Source organism: Rhinolophus ferrumequinum, chromosome 6 (assembly GCF_004115265.2).
Source record: "Rhinolophus ferrumequinum isolate MPI-CBG mRhiFer1 chromosome 6, mRhiFer1_v1.p, whole genome shotgun sequence".
NCBI lineage: Eukaryota > Metazoa > Chordata > Mammalia > Chiroptera > Rhinolophidae > Rhinolophus > Rhinolophus ferrumequinum.
The window spans coordinates 74,215,079-74,237,619 of record NC_046289.1 but is presented as its reverse complement, the minus strand read 5'-3'; the positions used below and the strand labels follow the sequence as shown (position 1 = coordinate 74,237,619).

General features: G+C 44.7%; 2 protein-coding genes and 1 pseudogene across 3 annotated transcripts in view; 1 reads left to right on the top strand and 2 right to left on the bottom strand.

The window, feature by feature from the left end:
* Positions 1-22,541, top strand: part of LOC117023027 (dehydrogenase/reductase SDR family member 2, mitochondrial) — a 107,372-nt gene that overhangs the window by 1,113 nt on the left and 83,718 nt on the right. The gene's annotated exons all lie outside the window — the stretch shown is intronic.
* Positions 30-10,983, bottom strand: LOC117023028 (dehydrogenase/reductase SDR family member 4). Of its 2 annotated transcripts, XM_033107442.1 has the most exons (8): positions 10,746-10,972; positions 9,435-9,612; positions 5,442-5,543; positions 3,343-3,413; positions 3,197-3,248; positions 2,766-2,900; positions 2,253-2,308; positions 30-577 (listed from the first exon to the last, which is right to left on the bottom strand). In XM_033107442.1, the coding sequence occupies exons 1-8, from the start codon at positions 10,874-10,876 to the stop codon at positions 463-465; spliced, it is 840 nt and encodes a 279-aa protein (XP_032963333.1). In that variant the 5' UTR covers positions 10,877-10,972; the 3' UTR covers positions 30-462. The 2 variants fall into 2 exon arrangements, with proteins under 2 accessions (XP_032963333.1, XP_032963334.1); XM_033107443.1 differs by lacking the exons at positions 2,766-2,900; positions 3,343-3,413 and having other exon boundaries at positions 10,746-10,983.
* Positions 12,752-13,264, bottom strand: LOC117023191 (serine/threonine-protein kinase pim-2-like; annotated as a pseudogene).

Genomic DNA, 22,541 nt, shown 5'->3' with positions numbered 1-22,541 from the left:
CACCCCACACTGAAAAATGAACACGTTGATTCAAAGCAACAAGATCATCTGTATTTTATTTGCACCTTATTTGCAAATTGTTAATTTCCAACCCAGGTCCTTCAGCTCCAGGTTCCTTCTTTCCCATCTCCCTCAAATTCCCCAGATGTTCCCCCCACCCCCCAAAAAAAAGATTAGTTGGTCTTTGCCAAGGTAGACTCAGCCTTCTCAGCAGGCCTGCCCTATGTCCTCAGGGGAAGTCTTTATCCAAGGCTAGAGCAACAGCAGGAATCCTCCTAAGACCTCACCTTGACCTCAGGGAAAGCTGGATCTTTTCACAGGGCAGAACACTGATTTTGGCGGGGTGAGGTATAAGGTAAGCAGTATGAATAGGCAGAGGTTGGAAAGGCCATTTGACACGAATGCTGGGACCAGACCAGGAGTTGGAGCCCAATTTCTGCGTGGTGGGCTCTCTCCAGGTACTCAGAGGCGGGATGGGGCCCCTCCACCCACTGTCACTGTCTCCCCAGTGATGTAGCTGGCATCTTCAGAGCACAGGAAAGACACGATGCCCGCACATTCCTCTGGCTTGCCTATCCTGGGGAATAGAGAAAACAAGGAAGGGAGCAAAAATTAAGCAGGCTATGCCCCCTGACCTGGCCCACAGGGAATAAAATTTGCTTAATCATAAAGTATCAGGTGATTTTTCAGGACCGGTGTACAAGCTTACTGTCCATCAATAGGGTTATCATGAAGACAAGCTGTTATAATTCAGTATAAGCATAAATACTGTACTCTGCAAAAAACCCACTATACATTATATTCAAATAATATAGAGACACTTTGTTTTTTTAGAGAACCCAGGACAACAGAATCCAAAGTTACATAAACTGGGGAGCAGCTATTTCACACTTCAAAGAATTTGTTTCACATGTGTACATATGAGTCAAGCATCAGGGAGTCTGTGAGACAGTAAATGGTTTGTTTTAAATGACTCCATTTGCGTAGCTTCAATTCACAGACAGTTTTTTCAGGGATCTATTTTTGTCCCTTAGAGTCAAGTTCATTTTGTGAGAATGTGCTAATTCTCAGTGTTTGTATCAGTGATTGCATAGTTAGGGAACATGTTAACATAACTGCCATAGAATGCTCTAGAGGTGGGGCAGACTGGATACTTCAAACCTAGAAGATCTGGATTAGTGGTTCTCCCTCCTAGCTGCACACTAATCATTGGGAAGATTTATGCCCTCTTCCACCCCCTGCCACACCTACACAAAACATGCCCAGGTTCTCCCTTGAACCAATTGAAAAAGAATCTCTAGGAGTGGGGCCTGAGCATCTGGAGTTTCACAAACACCCCAGCGGATTCTAATGGGCAAGACTAAGACGCATGGGGCTAGCTCAATCATGGGGGCTCTAGGATGACAATACACTGACTTACCGTTTCCCCGAAAATAAGACCTAGCCACCCAGTCTTATGTAATATAATGTAAGACCGGGACTTATATTAATTTTTGCTCCAAAAGACGCATTAGAGCTGATGGTCCGGCTAGGTCTTATTTTCGGGGAAACACGGTATTAGTGAATTGTGAACTAGGCCTGCAGTTCACGCCTGACATCGGAATGGCTTTGGGAGCACTTGAGTGGGTCTCCCTCCTTAAGTAGGCCTTACTTGCATGTGTCCTTGAAGAACAAGATGGAGAAGCTAAAGACAAGAGAGTTCCTAGAGGCCAGAAGCTGGAGAGAGGCAGGGAACTTAGAGGAAAGAGAGCCAGAGAAAGGTGCCTGAACAGTTCAGCCAGCCCCTGGGGGAAGAGACTAGTTTCCTTAGGCAAGAGGAGTTTCGCTCTTCATTTAGTAAAGCTCTTCATTCCTTTTATTTGGATTGTAGGATCATCAACTTGAGCTTTAGAAACATGACTGTTTGTTTAAGGGGAACTAGAAAGGCATGTTGTGGTTTTGGTTTTGGCCCCTGGTGGCTAGGGATGCCCGAGGTGGAGGCAAACAGCCAACTGGAGAGTGGAGTCAGGGCTTCTTCCAGAGCTGTGCTCTGCTGAAACCTGGGCATCTCTGTGTTTGGTTTTTACAATGGAAGCAGACTCCTTGCACATCACGGTAGTGATGCAATAGTCACGAACTTGTGAAGTGTGTATGTTTGAGGCCGAAGGGAGCATGCTGTGTTGCCTGTGGGACCGAGAGACTTGAGCTGTGGGCCATGTGGGGGACCAGACCTTTCCGTGTTAATCCTTCCTAACCCTCGCTGTGACCCTTACCTTCTTATCCGCAGGGCTTGTTTTATGCTCTCCTCGCTTGCTTTGTCCTCCCACAACTGCAGGGAAAAGGGGGATGTCTTTATGTGAAAGAGGAGGCAAGGAAGGGGCAGAGAGAGAGGAGAAACTGCAGCCCTCACAACACTTGAGAGAAAGGGTGGAGAGACGCTCTCTCCCTTCCCAGCACTTCCTAGCCCCCAGTCTCTCCCCACTGCCCTCTTCTGTTTCATTCTTTTTAGGTTCTAGAGAGGCATTTTGCTGGGTCTCCCCAATTCCCGTTCATTTAAGGAGATATGAAACAGCATGAGTGGAGTCTGAATTCCTCAGTTGCTAACACACACCTCAAAAAAGGAGCGGGTCTGGTCTGGACAGGTGGCTGGGAGGGAGAGGGACTATAGAAAAACCCGGGGAGGGGAGCAGGAGTGATTCGGTGCTCAGGACCCAGACCCTGGGCTTCCCCATCCAGGAAGATACCCTTTAGGGGTCTCAGCAGGAGGCAGGACTCCCCCTCCTTACCACTTGGCTGAAGTTAGTCTTGATGAGTCCAGGTGCTAGGCAGTTCACCCTAATGTTCCTTTGGGCCAGCTCTATGGCCAGGTTCTTGGTGAGGCCCAGCAAGGCTGTTTTACTAACATTGTAAGGGCCCAGGCCCTGGGGAAGGGAGAGAATGGGTTAGTCTCTTTGTTTCTAGTTCGTTCTTGGTTCTTACTGGAAGACATACAGGGTAGCAGATAATAGGGCATCTCCTATAAAGAAAGGTCCCAATTAGGAAACTGTCTTGTGGCTAAATTTCCCCAGGTTGTGGTTCATGGAAGCAAGGCGCCTATTTTGTGGGAAGGGACTTGGTGGTATTCCAAAAGGGGACACAAACTTCTTCGAGTGACTAGAGGTCTGGAAAGCTGCAGGATGGAGGAAGGGATGGAAGGAGCAGAGAAAGGGGTTCTTACTGGAAATGGGGTGTAGGCTGCTATGGAGGCCACAATCACCACTGATCCGCCTCTGGAAAAAGAAGAGAATGACCCTCTTCCCAGAAGAGACTCCTGCCCTCAGCCTGCATGGGCCCATCTCACCCAGGCTCCCTTGTTCTCTGTACCCTCGTTTCTCCATCTCTGGCACCACCGCCTTTGTCAGCAGGGCTGTAGCCTTCACGTTGATGTCCAGAATCTGAAACCGAGAGGAGAAAAAGAAACAGCATGAGGGGAGACAGCTGGAGAAGGCAGAACGATAAGGAGTCATGAGAGGGCTCCTAAGATCTGCTTGTTAGGGCTGGAGGAGATCTTGGAGATAATTTCCTGGGACATTACAAGTAAAGAAACTGAGCCCTAGGGAGAAGTAGCTTTCACTGGCTTATTGAGCAAGAGAACAAAACATTAGGTTCGGGTGGGAAAGAATGGAGCCTGGTTCAGCTTGTTTCCTAACCAGCCACATTGGATTTGGCCCAGAATGGACTTAAATCCTCAGGACTATTTTGGATTTGAGCTGGATTTTCTGTGTTTCTTCCAAATAGAGAGAGCCGGGAATTTTGTCGGCTTCCTTGACCTGCCGCAGAGTGGACCTTGCTTCCCAAGGAAAATGTGGCCTGATCTTGGGGTCCTTGGGTGTTCCAGCACTCCTCTGGCTCCTGAACTTAGGGAGTGAGATGCCCTTGGCCCTCCAGGAAGGAGTGTCTTGCTGGACATTTGTTGGAAAGTAGGATCCTGAGGCACTTTTTGGGGAAGCTGGGGGCATAGGCTGCAATCAAAACCCCACATGCATAATGTAAAACAAATTTATGACCCTTGTTCACACTGTTCTAGGCGCTGCTGGGAATACTCTCCTCCCACACATCCCCAGACAGACTTCTTATTTTGAAAAATTTCAACTTACAGAAAAGTTAAAATGGAAGTACAATGAATATCCTCTATCTAGATCCACCAATTGTTCACATTTTGCCCCATTTGCCTTATTTATGTATTTATACATTTTTTTCCTCAACCACTGAAAGTTGCATAGGTCATAATGCTCTAACCCTAAGTACTTCTGGATGTTCTTTTACACACCACAATCCATGATCACACCCAAGAAATTCAACATTGATACTAATGATTTTTACCTAATGTGCTACCCATAATAAAGTTTTTCCAATTGTCCCCCAAATGTCCTTATTTTAAAAATCCAAGGTTCAATCAAGGATCAACCCTGGCATTTAGATTTGATATACTGTGATATTAAAAAACAAAACAAAAACACAAACTAAAAGGAAAATTACTTGGTTTGAAATTATTTTCCTGTGGTCTCTATTCAGACTGCTCATGAAAGATGTTTCTCTACTTTAAAGAATATCAATCGGGAACTGATTCACTGGAGAGCATTTGGCACTTTGGTCTCTGTCTGTGAAACACTGATAAACAAAGTATAATATTTTAGTATTCTTAAACTTCAGTGTTGAGACATTATTGATGTCATCAGAATAAAAAGCAAAATCATGGGCAATCATAAAAAATTTAGCATTTCCAAATGATGTGGGAATATTAACCTCAGTAAACAAAGACAAATATTTAATTAAGGCTTTATAATTAAAGAATGTAGGTGTGTGAAATATATTGTGCATATAATGTAATTATAAACACTCACATAAAAACCAATATTCCACACTTGATTTAGACATCTGGATCTCTGATTTTCTCAACATTGCAGTTAAGAAGAAAAGAGCACAGGTCTTTTTCAAAGGCTGTATGCTATGAAGCGGCAACTTAGGTCATTTCACTAGAATTGGTATTTCACTTAACTAACAGCTATTAGAGTTTTCCAGCTAATGAGAAATACTCTTTTTTGTCAGCTGAAAAGGGATGGGTGGTGTGTAAATTTAAGTGTATTAGTTATTGGCAGATTAGCTGCCATGTGTGCTGGAAATAAACCAGGCAGAGCCTGGATTAGTAGGGCTGGGTGGGGGTTGGGGGGTATGACAGAAGGCGGCTAGTAAGGAGCAAATGGAAGAAGACAAAACGGGAGAAGCAGCAATGAAAGAGGGGGCAGGGAGAGAGGAAGCCAGCCCCCACTTGCCCTTTACCAGGTGCACTCCAGGTGTGTGGCAAATCGCAAGGATTCCTCATTCCCCACATTTACACTGCACTTGACAAATGCATTCTAAAAGCAGACTGAGTTTGTGCTGTTTTCTGAGGCCCACCCCCTGCTGCTTTAATCCCTTCTCACCTTGTCCCACACCTCCTCCGTAACATCCATTAGGTTTCCAAAGAAAGGGTTGACAGCAGCATTGGATACCAGGATGTCAATGCCCCCATGAAGCTTCACAGCCTAGAGAGAGGAGTAAAGTCTGAGTCAAGCTGCAGGTCAGTTGGGGAGGTGCATTATCCATGTTAATACAGAATTACTTCTTAGGAACAAAGTGATGTCAAAGTGACATCTTTGTTTCTTGAAACATTTTTCTCAAAAGGTACCCTAAGTTCTGCTGCTAAACATTTAAGGGCGTCTAAGTTCTTTGGCATCTTTTCTTCCTGACCTCCACTTCTTCCAAGGCTGTCACTGACCCTTTGCTCTTTATACTTTCTCTTTGGGGAGCTCCTTTATCTCATGGCTTCAGCTCTCACCTCAAAATCGATTTCCAGACTCTTCCTCCTTTCACACTGAGGCCCAGCCCAATTGCTTCAAGTGAGTACTGTCCAGTTCTCTTAGAATGAGTTACTATTATCTCAAACTCAACCTGTTCACACCTACTTGAATAGAGAAAGCGGTTTAAATAGACCCCTAGAAAGTTACCACGGGGAAGGGCTTTTAAGTTCTCTTGCTCCATGTCCTTGGTGAAGGTGAAGACACAGGTCCAGGGAAGGTGATTTCTCAGAGACCTCTAGCTCTGTAATGGCATATTAGGGCCAGGCTAAGAACAAGAGGCCTGTTATTTTGGTCTTTGGGAGAGGTAAAGTGATTTGCTCAGGGCACGAAGCTAGTTAGTGGTGGCAGAACTGAACCAGGTCTGGCGAAGAAGACACCAGCCTGGACTTAAAGCAGTTCCATACTCACTTGGTTGTGACCAGCATGCGCTGCAGAAAGGGGTGGCTAAACAGAATCTGCCCACAATATGCCGCCCTGAAAAGCTGATATTGCTGCCCTGAAATCTGATTTGCATTTGCCCAGAACTGGCAATTTTGATGCCTGGGGCAAGCAGCAGCAAATAGGCCCTCAGTCGACTTTGTGCTTCGAGATTTGGTGCCCAGAGGGGTGTTATTAACAATATGGACCATCTGCTTGCTCCCGTTTTAACTAATTATTCTTGCTAACTAGGTGCTAAGCTCACTTGTTTCTACACTGCTGAAGGAACTGTCACACTGCTGAAGCCCGAGCTGTCAACATGTAAATTTAACAAAACGTGAAATCACGTGGTCTTTTAAAACCAGTATCAATACCTTCTCGCGCTCTATACATTTTGGTGTCCTGGCCTCAGTCACCTGCCTGGGCTCTGTGTAAGTCTGGTCTATAGACTTGTGACTAGGAAAGTGCAGAATATGTTAGAATGTGATGAATGTGTGTTTCGGGGTGGGAAGATGGTGGATTGCGCCAGAATCACCTGGAGCACTTTTTCATTTCTGCTGTGTATCCTGTCCCCCTCTCCTTCCAGGCCTATCAGCGCGCAGAGGGGAGAAGATTAATGAGAAAGGTCCTTGGACAACCCAGCTGGTGTCTTCTAAGTCTCGCTCTAAATTGTATGATCACTATATGACAGTGGTTAAGAGTTGTTTGATAGGTGTATATTTTAGAAAAAGTACAATAAAGTGGAGAAGTGGCTAATATGGTTTCCGCTCATCACACCTTTGAGAAGCTTCGAGGAGATGAGGAGGCCACGGGGTAGTAACCATCCTCAGGGCAGCAGCTTTCCTCATGTCAGGGTGACGGCTGGCAATAGGCACAACACATTTCAAATTGCTAACAAGTAACCTATCATTCTCCATCCTGACATTGCCCTGAGGGTCATTTTTGACTCATCTTACTGTGTTTCCTGGAAAATAAGACCTAGCCGGAGAATCAGCTCTAATGCGTCTTTTGGAGCAAAAATTAATATAAGACCCGGTCTTATTTTGCCATAAGACTGGGTATAATATAATATAATATAATATAATATAATATAATATAATACCAGGTCTTATATTAATTTTTGCTCCAAAAGATGCATTAGAGCTGATTGTCCAGCTAGGTCTTATTTTCAGGGAAACACAGTATTTCCCATTTCTTAACACTGGGTTAGAAAAAAATCTTGGTTGGTTCCCACTAAATGTCCGTTGGGCATATCCATTCTGGTTCCACCACCACGGCTCTAGACCTGAATGACAGCAGCAGCTCCCCCACCGATGCCCCTGGCTCAGAGTTTTCTCTATGCCAATATATCTTTCCTCCCAGTGCCAGATTCTCTTTCTTTAATGACCATTTTCATCTTGCTCAAAACCTCACATGGCCTCTTCTTTCCTACAATGATGTCTAAACTCCTTTGGGAGCCTATGGAGGCCTCCGTGCCCTCTCTTTCCCATCATCCCATTACACCAGCACTCCCGAGCCTGTGCTCTCTGCTGTGGGCTGACAGTGCTCCCCTCTCCCCTTCAGTCCCTCCTTAGCTCTCTGCTCATTTTGTAGGGTCATCTGGAACCCCATTCTCCATCTGTCCATCCCACCCACTTCTCAAGGTCTAGCTCAAGCCCCACTGCTAGGCCAGGGCTAGGTTAAATGGACCTGGTGGGGGTGAGAGGTGGTTTTCTTGGCAGGATTTTGGTATTAGGTTGCTATGTACATTTCATAGGGTTAGTCACTCATCGGTCCAGGATCCCAGATGTCTCCCTTCAGTCTCAGGATCAGGGAACCAATCTCAGGCTCTGTCCAGCAGCCTATGCCAGGCAAGGTGACTTTCTTGGACTTACAATTGGTTCTCTCTAATGCGCATTTGAGCATTCCCAAATGGTTCCTTAAAAATGGAATAACCTTGATTTCTGGTCAAGATGGCAAAGTAGGTAAACACTGTGCTTGCCTCCTCCTCTCAGGACCACATCAATTACAACTAATCCACAGAACAACCATTATTGAGAATCACCTGAAGTCTAGCTGAACCGAAGCCCCACAACTAAGGACATAACGAAGCCACCTTCCCTCTAACCACTATGCTGTACACCTGATATTAATATAAAATAATATTGAATGTCAAAATAAATAAAGTGTAAAAAAAAAAAGGAATAACCTGAAGTCGTTTACCATACCACCTTCTGTCATCATTTATCGTCCCCCTCTTCTAAGATTATCAAAATTATATTACCAACATTATTTCTACCAGCCTTTCAAGTGGTTAGTACAATCCCATACTTTCCATTCCTGAGTAGATTCTCCCTTCCACTCCAGGGAATAAAGTGTGTGCCCTGAGACTAAGGGAAGGGGAGCCTCCTTTGCCAGATGTTCATATTTCCTTGTGCAGCTGGGAGGCTTGAGCCAAGCACCAACTCTGACGCTGGCTTAGACACTGTCCAAGTGGGCACCCAATGCCTGACCCGACACTAATGGGGAAATGCCGGGTAGTCTGCAGGCAGTTTGGAAGGTCTGGGTTGACTCGCAGCTCTTTTGTTACTGTCTGTGGGACCTCGAGATATTACTACACATTTCTGAGCAGAGTGTAAACAGGGAGAATAGTCCTTGCCTTGTTTGGGTTGTTGTCAGGTTTAGAGATAATCAGTATAAGCCTCTGAACAAAGTGAATGGCACACAGTAGGTGGCTGAAACATGTGGCTGCCTCCTGCAGGTTTCTAGGGACTTGGCTCTATATACTAAAGAACAGGCGATTGATTACTTATTAGCTCACTGGTGGGAACATCTATTTTGTGATTGTATTTACCCTTCTCATCTGCCCAATTAGATTGGAAACGACTGGAGAACCAGGACCAGCCGTTTTTTTGGGGGGTGCCCCCAAGAGCTGATGCAGGGTTGAAGCATTAGAGTAATTTTTGATTCTCTGACTGGGATGGGATGATTCTTGGAGACATAACAGAAAGGGTACACAGTAAAAATGTGCTGGCAGACTGGTGTGGGTATGCAGAATGCACTGTTATGTTTTAGTTAATAGTGCTGGCTTGGATCGCACCAATGTTGTCCAGGGAAGGAGGCTCAGGCTGGTTCCCTTCTGCTACCTCCTGGCTCTGTGCCCATGTCCTTGCTGCTCACCGTGGCTACCAGCCGCTCCCGGTGCTCTGCCTTGCCCACGTGGCACACAATGCCCGTCACACTCAGCCCCTCCCCCTGCAGCGCTGCCACAGCCCGGTCCACGTTCTGCTGCTTCCGGCTGCTGACCACCACGTGGGCCCCGTCCTGGGCCAGACGCCTGGCGATGGCGAGGCCGATCCTGTAGGCAGAGAGAGATAAGTACTGTCAGGCCAGTACAGGGAAGAGGTTGAGAGCATGGGCTGAGAGTCAGACTGCCTGGGTTTGAATTCTAGCTCTCCTTCCATATGACATTCATGTGTCTGTATTATGTGTCAAATAGGGTTAATGGCACAGCCATTACCATACAGATGGACATGCTTAGCATGTTCTGGGCACCCATTTACTTATTTTTATGGTTTTGGTCCTCAGACTAGGACCCCAGGAAGTGATATCCCCTTGCACAAGTCTCACGATGGGTGACAGGCCCCATACCCTGTAGGGACTGAGGGGAGAGAAATGTGCTATGGGTAGAGCAGCAGCCACTTCTCCGATTGAAAGGTCTCACTCAAAAGAGCCCCTGCCTCCAAATGTCTTTGTTACTAGTCTATATCATTTCAAAATTCTGTCTTTAGTTATGTTTTGGGGTGAATATGAAAGGGTGGGTCTCTGGTTAAAAATGTAAATTTTTTACATACATTACTTCCCTGGAAGTAACGGTTACACATTTTGCAATTGTTAGCTATTAGCATTTTGAGTACATTTTAGATTTGTGGAGAGGTGGTGTCTAGCTAAGTCCTGTGGGAATGAGAAGCAGTATAGACAAGAGTGGTGGGTGAGAAACAGGCTGGGTAAGGAAGGCCAAAGTGTACTGAACTAAACAAAAATCTGGATTACGTGGGCCTTTGTGTCCCCTCTAGGTAAGGGGTGGTTCTGGGAGACTTGTCAGGGTGCCCAAATGGGGAGTCTGGAACATTTCCATACTCGATGGAGGCAGTAGGATAGCATTTTTGAAATCTGGACTGCCTTAGATTTCCGGTCTGCTGATCTTCCTAGACGCCAAGTGGGGTAGGTTGACTGGGGCAACCTAGAGCACTCGGGAGACCGGATTGATGGGGGCAGCACTGAGGTGGCGCAGTTGAGCCAGAGGGAGCAGTGACATGACACTGGCTAGGGGATTCAGAGGGGCTGCAGACCAATCACGTGGTTCCTTTCTTCCGGGGCCAGACTGGCAGCGTGTGAGGCCTGAGGACACGGTCCGGAAGGCAAAGGACGAGTTGTGAATACCAGTTTCCGGAGAGCGGAGGCCTCAACGACTCCCGCCGGGGTACTCACCCATCGGTGGAAGCCGTTACTAGGGCCACCTTATTCGCGAGCGGGTCCCGGCGCGCCACCCCGGAGCTGGCCATTCGCACCGACTTCCACAACCGTACACAGCCTCCCAGCAGCAGTCCCACCTTCTGCATGGCGCCTTCCAATCGCGCAGGGTTCCTTGGCACCCCGGGGGAGGTGACCGTAGGGCCGACTCCCGCCCCGCGTCCTACTCAGGGCCCGCCCTTGGGCTGGACCGCTCCTCCCGCTGATCGCCGAACCCTCGCACCGGGGCAGGCTGTGGCTGCGGGCGCCCCCTGCCGGCGCCTGGCCGCCCCGCCCCGCAGTCCTCTGCTCTGCCCCGGCGGGTGTGGGACACGGCTGTCTGTCCAAGTTTCCTGTGTGTCCCGCACCCCTGCAGGTACCCGCAGATTTCCCCGCACCCCTCCTTCCACATTTCCTTGCCCACGTCATTTTTCTGGGAGGTAGAGGGAGCTTTGAGTCAGTTGCTTTTGCTTCCCAGAACCTCAAGATGGACCCCCTTCTCCAACAAAGTCTGGGTCTACGTATATGACAGCCCATAGAAGGACAAATGTTTTGAGATTGCCAATGAAGGTGTGGTCTCCGCGGAGTCACCGTATGACCGTCCCGGGTGAGGGTGGAGGAGCCTGGGATAGAGACCTGATGGGGAGCAGCTGGACTAGGCCTGCCACTGCCTTTCGTTCTGGCTCAAGGTCTTCTCCATCCTGACTGACAGGCCTGGATGGCAGACTCTGATCATTGTGGTAACCAGTGTGCGGGGATAAAAAACCTGGCAGGACCTGACAGGTCCCCTTATACCCTCCACCCTAAGAGGACTTCCCCACTCTACAGCGTCTAAGTGGTAGCAAGGAGGCCGGAGGGTCCCCCAACCAATGGTGGAAATACCCAGAACTCAGGAACACTCACTTCACAATCATCACGTCCCGGGGTCTTAGCCTCCATTCCAGTTCAATGAATATTTGTTGAATGTAAAAGCACTTTATAAACTGTAAACTACTAAACACATAGAAATTATTGCCAGCATAAAGTAATTATTATTGCTGCCACAGGCTAGACTCTTTTTTTAAATTTTTTTATTCTATTACATTTATTAAATAGTGGGTTTCCACACATGGAATTTTAAATAATGTAGGCAGGGGGAGAAGGGAGAGGATGACACATTTGGAGCTCCCTTCCCCCTATACATAAGTATTTACATTTCAGCAACTGGACAATCCTGTCTCAGAAGGAGGAAGCACGAATCTAAAAAAGATGGGGGAGGCCCCAGAAGAACAAACAAGATTTATTTCCCCAATCCCATGTCCCCAAAAAACACACCCCTTCACCTTAGTGGACTTAAGTGGTATCCATCTCCCATTCCTTCCCAAATTATGGAAGTAGGGTTCTCACCAGAATAAGAGCACTTAGAATAACACAGTAGGGTCCCCTCACCAAAAAAAATAAACTAATTAATTAATTAAAAAAATAAATAATTTTTTAAGCCCTGGGATTACAATAGGGCATTACCTCCCGCAGAGCAAACAAACTCGGGCTGAGGTAGGCAAGCAGCTTGACTGAATGTGGGACCCTAGACTAGAGGAAAGGGTCCCTTTCCTAAAATAAAAGCTGCTGGGGTATTGAAGGAAAGCACCCTTGCCCAAGTTAGAGCATTTGAACTAAGTTTGTGTGGTGGTAGCAGGAAGTGCCCGTGTAAGAGTTGCAACAAATCAGAATAAGGGTCTTGGGACTCATAAGGTAAGTAACTTCAACCAAGTAAGCATCCTTAGCAAAATGAGAAGCAAGGAAGTCCTCCCTCCAGATAAGAAACCGTAAATTCTGGGAGGGCTCCTTAGCAGAATTGGGATGGGGACAGACTTCGTTCATGTCTTCTGACCCCTGATACCCAATCTCTGACCCTAGTAACACTGGATTTTTCATGGCCTGTAAAAAAACCAGGTCAACAGATGTCCTTCTGTCCCTTTGGCATGGTCATGGGATGGCCACCCCAACTAGGGCAGCAGGGACCAGGCCAAAGGGGTGAGACCCCCTTTAGGGGTGCTAGGGGGTGCATCCTCAGCTGGTGTCTGCATCCAGGGGTCCAGCCGGATCTCCTCCAGTGAGGGTCGGGCAGAGGGTTTGGGGGCCCGGCACCAGCAGATTAGGGCACAACAGTCTGGGGATACAGGGACAGGGAAGTGAAGCTCAGCCTGCAGAATCTCCTGGTCCCCTTTGAAGGGAATGTCCCCACACACCATGTCATAGAGAAGGACATGGCTGGGAGTGCATGGTACTGCCACTCCGGAGGGCTGTAAGCCGTTGTCCCCTCAAAATCAGTGCAGGGTTATCATGAAGCAGGGCACCAGAACCAAAATCAATGAGTTTATGCAATCCCGGCGGAGGTCGGTCCGGATGTTCTCATCCTTGATGTCACAATGGACAACCCCACAGGCATGGCAGTGCCGAATGGCTGTAACTACCTGGGCAAAGAGGCAGTGGCTTCAGCCTTCGCCCAACGGACCCATTTCTTTTTTTTCTTCTTCTTGGTGTTAGTCTTTGCGTTAAAAAAAGATGGTAAAAGCAGATGGATAGCTTGAGAAAAGTGTTGTTCGTTGGTGAAATCCACCGTTTGGCAACCCTCTGTCAGTCCCTACAATTAGAGGAGAGAGGATACTCGTCGGTGAAATTCAGTTTGGGAGATTGTGTTTAATAAAATTCATATTTACTGAAGAGTCATGTAAGTGTATGTGTTGGTCAGCTGATCAGCTACAAATGGATTTCAGCATTCAAAAGGGGGGTGCATGGGTAGCAAGTGATATAGCACTGTGCATTGGATTTATGGTACATTCCTCAGCCAAGAAGTTACAGCTGTGGTACTGAGCTGTGGTACTCAGCACATCCCGATAAGATAAGAGAGCTTATGTCTAATTTTCCCTATATCTGGGGAAAACTGACTCTCTGACTGGTGCCCCTCAGTCTGAACCTCATGAATTATTGACAACAGAGGCTGGATAGCATGACACTACTCTTCCTTCTCCCCGGTTCAGAGCTAATGTACTGTGGGAACCCTTCCCAGCACTCTCCACCTCTATGTGGGGCTGGGGGGAGGGTGTGTAGGAGGACTGAAGCAGGGGTTCTCAGGGCTTTTGGTTCAAAGGGACAGGCTTGCACAGCGAATTTGATCTCTCTGAATCTCCCGCTCAGAGGTGAGCAACCAGATTCAGGAGCTGAGGGTGGGGGAGGGTGAGCGAGACTATACCTCAAAGAGCAAAGGATTCTGGGAAAAGAGAATTCTGTCCTGGGAGCTCTGTGATCATTGGCCCCTCCTCATCTGGGCAGGGTAGATATTGGCCTCTAGCATAATTTCTCTTAGGAGAGCAGAGGGGACATTTGGGAGGGTATCTGTGAACAAAAAAGGGTAGAGGGGAGGCAAGAAGTGTGGGAGTCTCTAGCTCCTACTCCATATCAAGCTGGTTTGCTGGAGATGGGGGTAGGAAATCTTCGGGGAAAATAATTTATCATGTCGTTGTCCCTTTGAAATGGGAACTTTAATATGCAACAGGATTGCTCTTGTATGGAGGTGGTACCATCTGCAGGTCTTGAAGAAATGCTTTTGTGATTGAGGACTACACTCCCATCTTCTTCAAGGGTGACTGTGGTCCAGAAGGAAATTCCTCTGGGGTGGAATTTAAATCTTGGGTTTTGCAATAGCCATCCCAGATTGATCACTGATTCATGCATCATCATTTGACATAAGTCAGGAAAGGGCAGTGTGGGAGGGCTGGGGATAGCAACTTTTATTGAACACTTACTAAGTGCTAGCAAGTGTTGGGTGCTTTCTATGACTTTATTGAATATTTCCAATCCATTTTTATTTCCATATGTGAAATCACAGTGAGTCATGACAACCTGACCCCCTATCAACGTTGAATAGCTGTACTTAATTTTTCTGACATTGTTGGAGAATGACAGTTTTCTTAGAAATTAATTTACTCTGAATTGGAATTTTACTTTTAGCACCAATGTGTTTTTGTTTTAATTATTAAAAATCTATTCTTTAAATTATAAAAATAACACAGGTTCATGATTTTAAAAAGAGACAGGTTATAAAGTGAAAAGTAAAGGTGAAAAGTAAAAGTGCTTCTTTTACCTACTTCCCATATAGCTCTTGGTCTTGTGTATCCTTCCAGAAATTTCCTATGCATTTTTCACTTAAAAATATTTCCCATGAATGGAATGACACTATACATACTGTCCTTCAAATTACTGTTTCTTTTCTTTTTTCCTTCCCCCCTTCTTTTGTTTCTTAAAATACAATTCTGAAGACTATTCTAAGTGGTACACAATAGATCTACTCTATTCCCTCTCCCTTTAAAAATAACGGCACAATATCCCATTGTGGGAGTATTCCATCATTTATTTAGCCAGTCTTCTACTGATGAACATTTAAGTAGCTTCCAGTGTTTTGCTATTTTCAAACAATATTACAGTGAACAACCTTGGATGTATATATATTTTGTATTTGGTGCAAATCTGTTTGTAACCTGGGTCAAATGTTTTAAATCGATGGCTATGGTTGAATTACCTTAGAAAAGATTTTTTTGGAATTTGTTTTTGGAATTGTTTTGTTGGAATTGTTTTTCTACAGCGCATTTACCTGCTGCCTTACACTCTGATACATAGGATGTAGACTGGTTTAAACTGAAGCTTAGTGATAAGTGTCAACATACCTCAGTGACTGAGGGTCCATAGGGAGTAGTGGGTCCCACTGACGTTTAGCTTGCAGAACTGAGGCATTCTCAGTTCTACCCACGTTTGTCATTGAGAATGCCAGCTTAGCATTGTCAGATCTTAACATTTTTAAACAGAAGGTAGAAATCTGGATTTTACTATGAAATATTTGATTTTAAACTGTTGATAACTAATTTACTTAAAAAAAAAACCCACACCAAAAAGCAACAAACCAAAACTGTGCATGGATTCTGTAGGTGCCAGAGTCTGACACAATCTCCGCCTATTTAAATATAATGAATTATTAATTTTGTGATATATTGCTCTATCTAGAATCTCATAATTCTATTTTATAGCTTATTCAATTTCTGGTTTTTAAATTTTTTTCCCCGATGACCCTGTATTTAGATAGTTTTTGTGAACACCGTTTAGAAATTTAGTGTTTGTACAGATCTTTTTCAGGAACTCTGTACAACAGCAGGCAAAAGGTTCTTAAAGACAGGCTACTCTTTTCCCTCAGTCCCAGGATTGCTTTCCTTTGCTGTGTTTGGAAAGGGGTGGTGGTGGTGGTGGTGATGGTGGGCTGTCCCCCAGTCTATTTTCAAGTAGCAGTTGGCTCCATCTTGGTTCTCAGCGCTCTCTGCTGCTGGTTACTTCTGGGAACCCCAGGATTACAGTCCTGGTGTGGTTTGCAGATAGAGACTGAGATGCAGGGACAAGATCATGTCCCCAACTGCCTATCCTTTATTCCTCATAATGCCATTGCACCAAGAAATTCACTGAAGATTTGGGGGCGGAGTGAATTACAATGTAAGGGAACAAATCTCCTTATAGGACACCTAATAAGACCTCCCATTGGGTTCTTTACGGGCTCAATCAAATTCCTAACCCTGTTTTCAAAATGGTGATTTTCCCTCTTTCCTTCCTTAGAGACAGCCCCTGTGGCAGAAGTGGAGATGCAGATAACAGCTTAGATCCTCCTTCTAGAAAGGATTCTCACTGGCTGCTGTGAGTCTGATTAGCTGTCAGCCTCCAGCTGACAGTAAACTCCTTCTCAGGATGGGTCCAGCCAGTGACTAAGCAGGATGGTGATACATGGATCTCATCATTTTTGCCTGACACGGGTCTCCTCTAATAGTCGTCTTTGCTTTGGAGCTTCCTGTTGGGCTGGTGTTTGTCAGATCTGTGTCATGTGGTCTAACAGTTCCTCCTTTTCAATCCTGCTTCCTCCCCTTTCCTTTCACAGGTGTTACTCTGACTAAAGCTTTGGACTCCTAACTCCAACCAGGCATCTGCTTTGCTGAGGACTCACTGACAGTCTCCTTTCTTCAGAATCTTTTCCATGTAAGACTATTAGCACACAGGGGATGTTCTCCCCAAGGATTTGCCCTTTCCCACAAATCAGAGCATCAGGGCTTTCTGAAGCAAGAATCCAGTCACTACAGTTCCTGCCAGATTGGGTTATTCAATGGGGGGGCTTTCATAGAAAATTGAATGGTGGGCTTTGGCAGTCTAAGGCCAGCACAACAGCGCAAGATCAGTTCTGGAGCTCCGTGTTTTTCTTTGCGATTTCTCTGCTAAGATAAGGTGAAGAAATGTACCCTCACCCCTCCCGAGGTATTCCATTTTCCTGTGAGGAATTTCTAGATCAACTGAGCACATGTGCTGCACACACACACACACACACACACACACACACACACACCCTTCCAAGAAGCAACTGCAATTCTTAGGGACAATACAGTCTAAATCCACATTAAGAAAGAAAACTGTTTCCCTAGAGGTGCCAGCCAGCTCTCTCTGGAGATAACATTTGACACTGTTATGCAAAGCAGTTTCAGTTCTCCAGTCCTGCTTTTAGAACAGTGTAAGAGACTGATGGTATGAAATGAATAAGGCCTATCATAAGCCTTGCCAAAGGACAGACAGAGCAGTCTACTTCTGAGGGCTCTTTCTTTGTTGGGGTAGATCAAATTCTTGAGTACTCCTTTTAATCTCTGTAAAGGAAGTGGGGCAGTTTAAGAATTTATCATCCTTATGCCTCAAGCAAACCCTCAGGAATGAAGGGAATGGGTGGGTTAGTCCTGGTTACAAATGCTCTGCTCACTCATTTTGAATTAATGACAGAGGGTTTGTTCTTACGTTTTGATATTTCATTAATAACCAAGGAATCATACAACATACACTTTCTGCACTTTGTATTTTTAAAAAACCTTTATTTTGAAGGAATTATAGACTTACAGTTATTGTAGACTCAAAAGTAGCACATAGAGTCCAAGTGTCCCCTCCCCCCAACTTTCCCCAATGGTGACATCTTACAGTGGTGACATCTGTAGTACAATGCTAAGACCAGGACATTGACGTTGGTGCAATGCTGTTAAACTGGACTAAAGACCCTATTCAGTGTTCATTATTTTTTATGTGAATGTATTTGTGTGTGTGTGTGTGTGTGTGTGTGTGTGTGTGTGTGTGTCCTTAACTTATTGGTATACCTTGGAGATCTTTGACTAGCAGGCCATACAGATCTACTTTTTTCTTATTCCTTCTTTCACTATCTGGATGGACTATCACTTATCAGTCCCCTGTTGAAGTCCACTTTAGTTGTTTCTGGCTTTTCTCTACTACATAGGATGTTGCAATAGCATTTTTGTACACATAGGTAGGAGAACTTGTACCAAGCCCAGGTAAATAGTTGAAAACATGGGGCAAAGGTATGTGCCTTTGACATTTTGATACAAATTGCCAATTGACCTCCAGAACAGCTGTGCCCTTTTCCAGTCTCAGGGAACCTTCCTGAAGGGCAATTCAGGTGATGGTATCCATTTCATCACACCTTCATGGCACTCAGTTTCACCAACCATTTTAATTTTTGCCAATCAGGGTGAAAAAATTTTTTTATTTGAATTTATTAAGATCATTGAGTGTTTTTTCAAATGTTTACAGGTAATCGTATTTCTTGTTTCATAAACTGCTTGTTCCTGTCTTTTGTCCATTTTTATTGGGTTGTTTACATTTTTCTTACTTATTCTTATACATTCTTTATGAGAGGAAACTACCCATTTGACTGTTATGTGTTGCAAATATTTTTCTCAGTATGACTTTTGAATTTATATCTTTTTAATGTCATGTAGATGTTTTAAATTTTTATGGAATCAGTTTTATTTTTCTTTCCTTTTATGGCTTCTGAGTTTTATGTCACGCTTAGAAAGGCCTTTCTTACTCCAAGAGTGTAAAAAAATTCATGTTTTCATGTAGTTATTTAATGTTGCTAGTGTGTGTGTGTGTTTAAACATCTGATATTTGTTCTGGTAGAGGAAGTGAGATAGAGATCCAAGTTTATTTTATTTTATTTTACTTATTTATTTATTATTTTATTTTATTTTTAAAGAGAAACTTATGAGTTTATTTAAGCCAAACTGACGATAATTGCTGGGAAGCAAAATCTCAACACACTGAGAAAATGCTCCCAAGTTTATTTTTTTTTACCAAATGGTTATCCAGTCAGCACGGTTTGAGTTACCCCCTTGCCTTGATGTCTTTATTATTTCTATACATATCTGAGCCTATTGCTGGATTTTATTTCATTCCACTGATTTCTGTCTGTTTCCAAGTCAGAATTTAAATAGATACTGCAAAAAGGAAAAAAAAAGGGGGGGGGGGGACAAAGTACCATAAAATAATTTAAAATAAAATAGCATGGCAATTCAGAAGTGGGAGAGAGTATTTTTAATTTGGGTGGTCTGGAAAAGCTTTATGAAAGAGGGACATTTAAGACAAAGCTTGAATGAAAGGCAACATTAGTCAAAGGGAATAAAGAGCAAAGGCATGGAGGCAGGAGGTAGTGAATATTTGTGTAGGTGCCCATTGTATCTCTGCAAAGAAATCCATACCCAACCACTTGTGTTTTTATGCATGGACATCTTGAATATAGTCAAGAGCACACAGAAATTTTTGTATTACTCTTTTGAGGCATTTTGAGGATACATTTATTTGTCACAATAGTTATAAATTGAGCACCTCCGATTTGCTAGCGATATCTATGTCAATTCTGATTTTCAACACAAGGAGCAAAGCTGATACTATTATTCCTATTTTAGGAATGAAGAAAAGCCTCAAGCAGGCTAAATAACAGCTTGTAAGTGGCTGCACTGAGATTAAAATTCATGACCAGCAAATTAAAAAAAATAAAAATAAATCAAAACACAACACCAGAATAGGAAACATCACAGTCTAGCACTCGTTAGAGGTTTGGAGCAGGTGCTGTCCCTGCTCTGTTCGTGTCACCTGGGATCTCTTTACCCTCTCTGTGCACACCAGCTGAATTCCAGTCCGAGTTCATTCCCCAAAAGCCAGCATGTTGTTGGAAGGTACAGGAGAGCCAGAGGGGCCTAGGAATTTGGGTCCCTTCCCTCCCTCCACAGCCCTTAACCAATGACTAATGGGGACAGTGATAGACACACTTCAGCTCTTTTGTCCTCTCATGGGGGTGACTTTGAGGTGTGCACAGTGTCCCCAGGCCCTCTGTGGGAATGAGTCAAAATGACCCTCTATACAATTTAGCTGGATGTCGTACCCTTATTCAGTCACTTCTTGGTCCAACTTCCTCACTCCTCTAACTCTTTTCCCTGGAAATATTTCCTAAGAAATCACTTTCACATGCATCGTCCTCTAAGCCAGTATTGTTTCAAGAAATGTGTTTTAGCTATGTTTTAGCGTATGTGTCTATGTGTGTGTGCCTGTCTGTGTGTTTGTGCATTGGGTTGCTATTTAATATGAATTTCTTACTGTGGAGCCAAAAAGTTTGAAAGCCACTGTCCTATACCACATTAAATGGTCTCGTTATTTGTGTGTAGTTCAGTGAGCTGGAAAGTTTCCTGGATGTCCCAGAATCAGAACAGCAGATCAGATTGCCTATTTGAATACAACGATTTAAAATATATTCAGTAAAAATGTATTAGTCATGGGTCTAGAGAACACCATCAAGTTTGACACAATTGGCTAGGCTGTTTTTTGAACTTCTTTGGGCAGTCAAGCCTGTGAAATAGCTTTCTTTCTTTCTTTCTTTCTTTCTTTCTTTCTTTCTTTCTTTCTTTCTTTCTTTCTTTCTTTCTTTCTTTCTTTTTTTTTCATAACTCAGAGGGGCACGAAGAAGACATTTTACTATTTTTTTAAATTATTTTTTATTTTTCAATTATAGTTGATGTTCAATATTATATTAGTTCCAGGTATATAGCGTAGTGGTCAGACATTTATATAACTTATTAGCCTGCCAAATAGCTCTCAAAGTCCAGATTCCCTTTTGCTAAGGTTGATAAATGTGGTACAAAGGTCACAATGGTTGACTGTTAATTTTTTGCAGACTAGCAGGAATAGGAAGCCCAAGCTCGCTTTGCAGCAGAGCCAGAGGATGTGCCTGCCCACGAGGCAGGGCCGTCATCCCAGAGCTCTGACCCTAGGCTTGGCTAAGATGGAGAGAGGTAGGGTATTCAGAATTGCTCTGCATTAACCCCCAAAGATAGTGCAGTTAAGGAAGGGAAACATAATATACCACATAATCACTAACAACAAGTGAGACCCAGTAAAGGTCAGGCAAAGTCTCTGTCGGTCAGATCTGTGGGGATCCCGGGGCAGGCCTGCCTATCAGAACCTATGGGGGACCCTGAGTGGAGGCACAGAGCACCAATTCCCAAAGTACGATGGAGATGAAATTGGAGGGCAGCGCAAAGGAGAGGGAGAGCAAGATACCTATCTTCCCAGGGAGACCATGGGAGTCCTGCCATCAAGGTGTCAGAAGATCTTTATTTGTCAGGACATGATGTAAGACGGGCTGCACATTTAGAAAAGAACAAAAATATGTTGGAAATCCAATGGAATGGTTTGGAACAAAAGGACGGATGAAGAGGGCTGTGGGTTAAGAATGTATAAGGTCTCTAATATTGTCCCAGGAAAGAGCCATGCTTTCTGCTAGACGTGGACATTCTGGTCACCCTGGAGGTGTACTGCAGTGTGGGGGTGGGTGCTTATTAGCACCATCAAGGTCTGGGTGAAGGATCCTTCAGCACCAGCAAACTCCCTCTCCTCTGATTCCAGAGCCACTCCGCTGCTTCCTGATTGTTCTCCAGGTAGGGGGAGTGGATCATGGACAACACCTTTTTCCTGACTGGAAGGGCATGTTCCCCACTGAAACTTAATCCGTTGGCATTTGAGACTTAATCCATTTCATGTGAGTTCCCCCGGGGGTTGGCTCTCCATGTCCTTGGCTGACCAGTCCGAGAGCCACTCCCGGGGTCAGGACCCTGTGAGGCCTCACCTGAAATGGACAGTCAGATCCCAGGTTCCAAGACCATAGAGGAGCACCAGGAGCCTGCCAGAGAAGATCCTGAGGCTGAGCTGAAACCCTGGGGGTAGGCAGTACAAGCTGATTCCTGACTGACTGTTGGTGAGACTGTAGAGTTCAGCAATAAAGGTTGTGTGCATATCGGGGTGGAGTGAGAGAAACCTTTGACGCTAGGGAGCAGAGCAGCGATGGAAGGGAGACGGGGGCGTCAGTTTTGTCCCCAGTTTCTGTTTTGCCCATTGTTGCTGGAAAGTTAGGTGAGAAAGAAGCCTTTGGGCTCTGTCTCCAGAGAAAATTCTGCTCAATTCCAGTGGTGGCGACGAGAAGATCCCTAGATCTAGATTCTATCTCTGTCCAACAGGGTGAGGTGGAGTGGCTCCTATGAAGCTTAGTGGGTTGGGAGGTGGGTGAGATCCTTGGCTCATAATGCACAAGTATTAAATACTTTAAACTTTATTATATTCATACAGCACTTTCACATAAATTTTCTATTGTAATTGTTGCAAGGATACACCGTTTTTTCCTAAAGTAGATTCTAATTAATCAACGGTATGCTGATTAAGCATCTGTAAGAGAAACACTGTGCTAAACGTTGTAGGAGATTAAAGATTTACAGAATAAATTTAGTCTTTACACTCAAAGAATTTACAATAGAGCTGATAGGACATGTCAGTGACACATCTAGAAAACAACTGCTACAAACAGTGCTAAACTAAGTGTTATTTATCCACCTC

What these genes read in the sequence shown, in the direction of transcription:
- LOC117023028 (XM_033107442.1), bottom strand. Translation starts at nt 10,876, where the DNA reads ATGCAGAAGGTGGGACTGCTGCTGGGAGGCTGTGTACGGTTGTGGAAG. An exon ending in GGGAGCGGCTGGTAGCCACG is followed by an intron (nt 5,544 to 9,434) that starts GTGAGCAGCAAG and finishes TCCTCTCTCTAG; the next exon opens with GCTGTGAAGCTTCATGGGGG. An exon ending in AGACTAACTTCAGCCAAGTG is followed by an intron (nt 2,309 to 2,765) that starts GTAAGGAGGGGG and finishes TTTTCCCTGCAG; the next exon opens with TTGTGGGAGGACAAAGCAAG.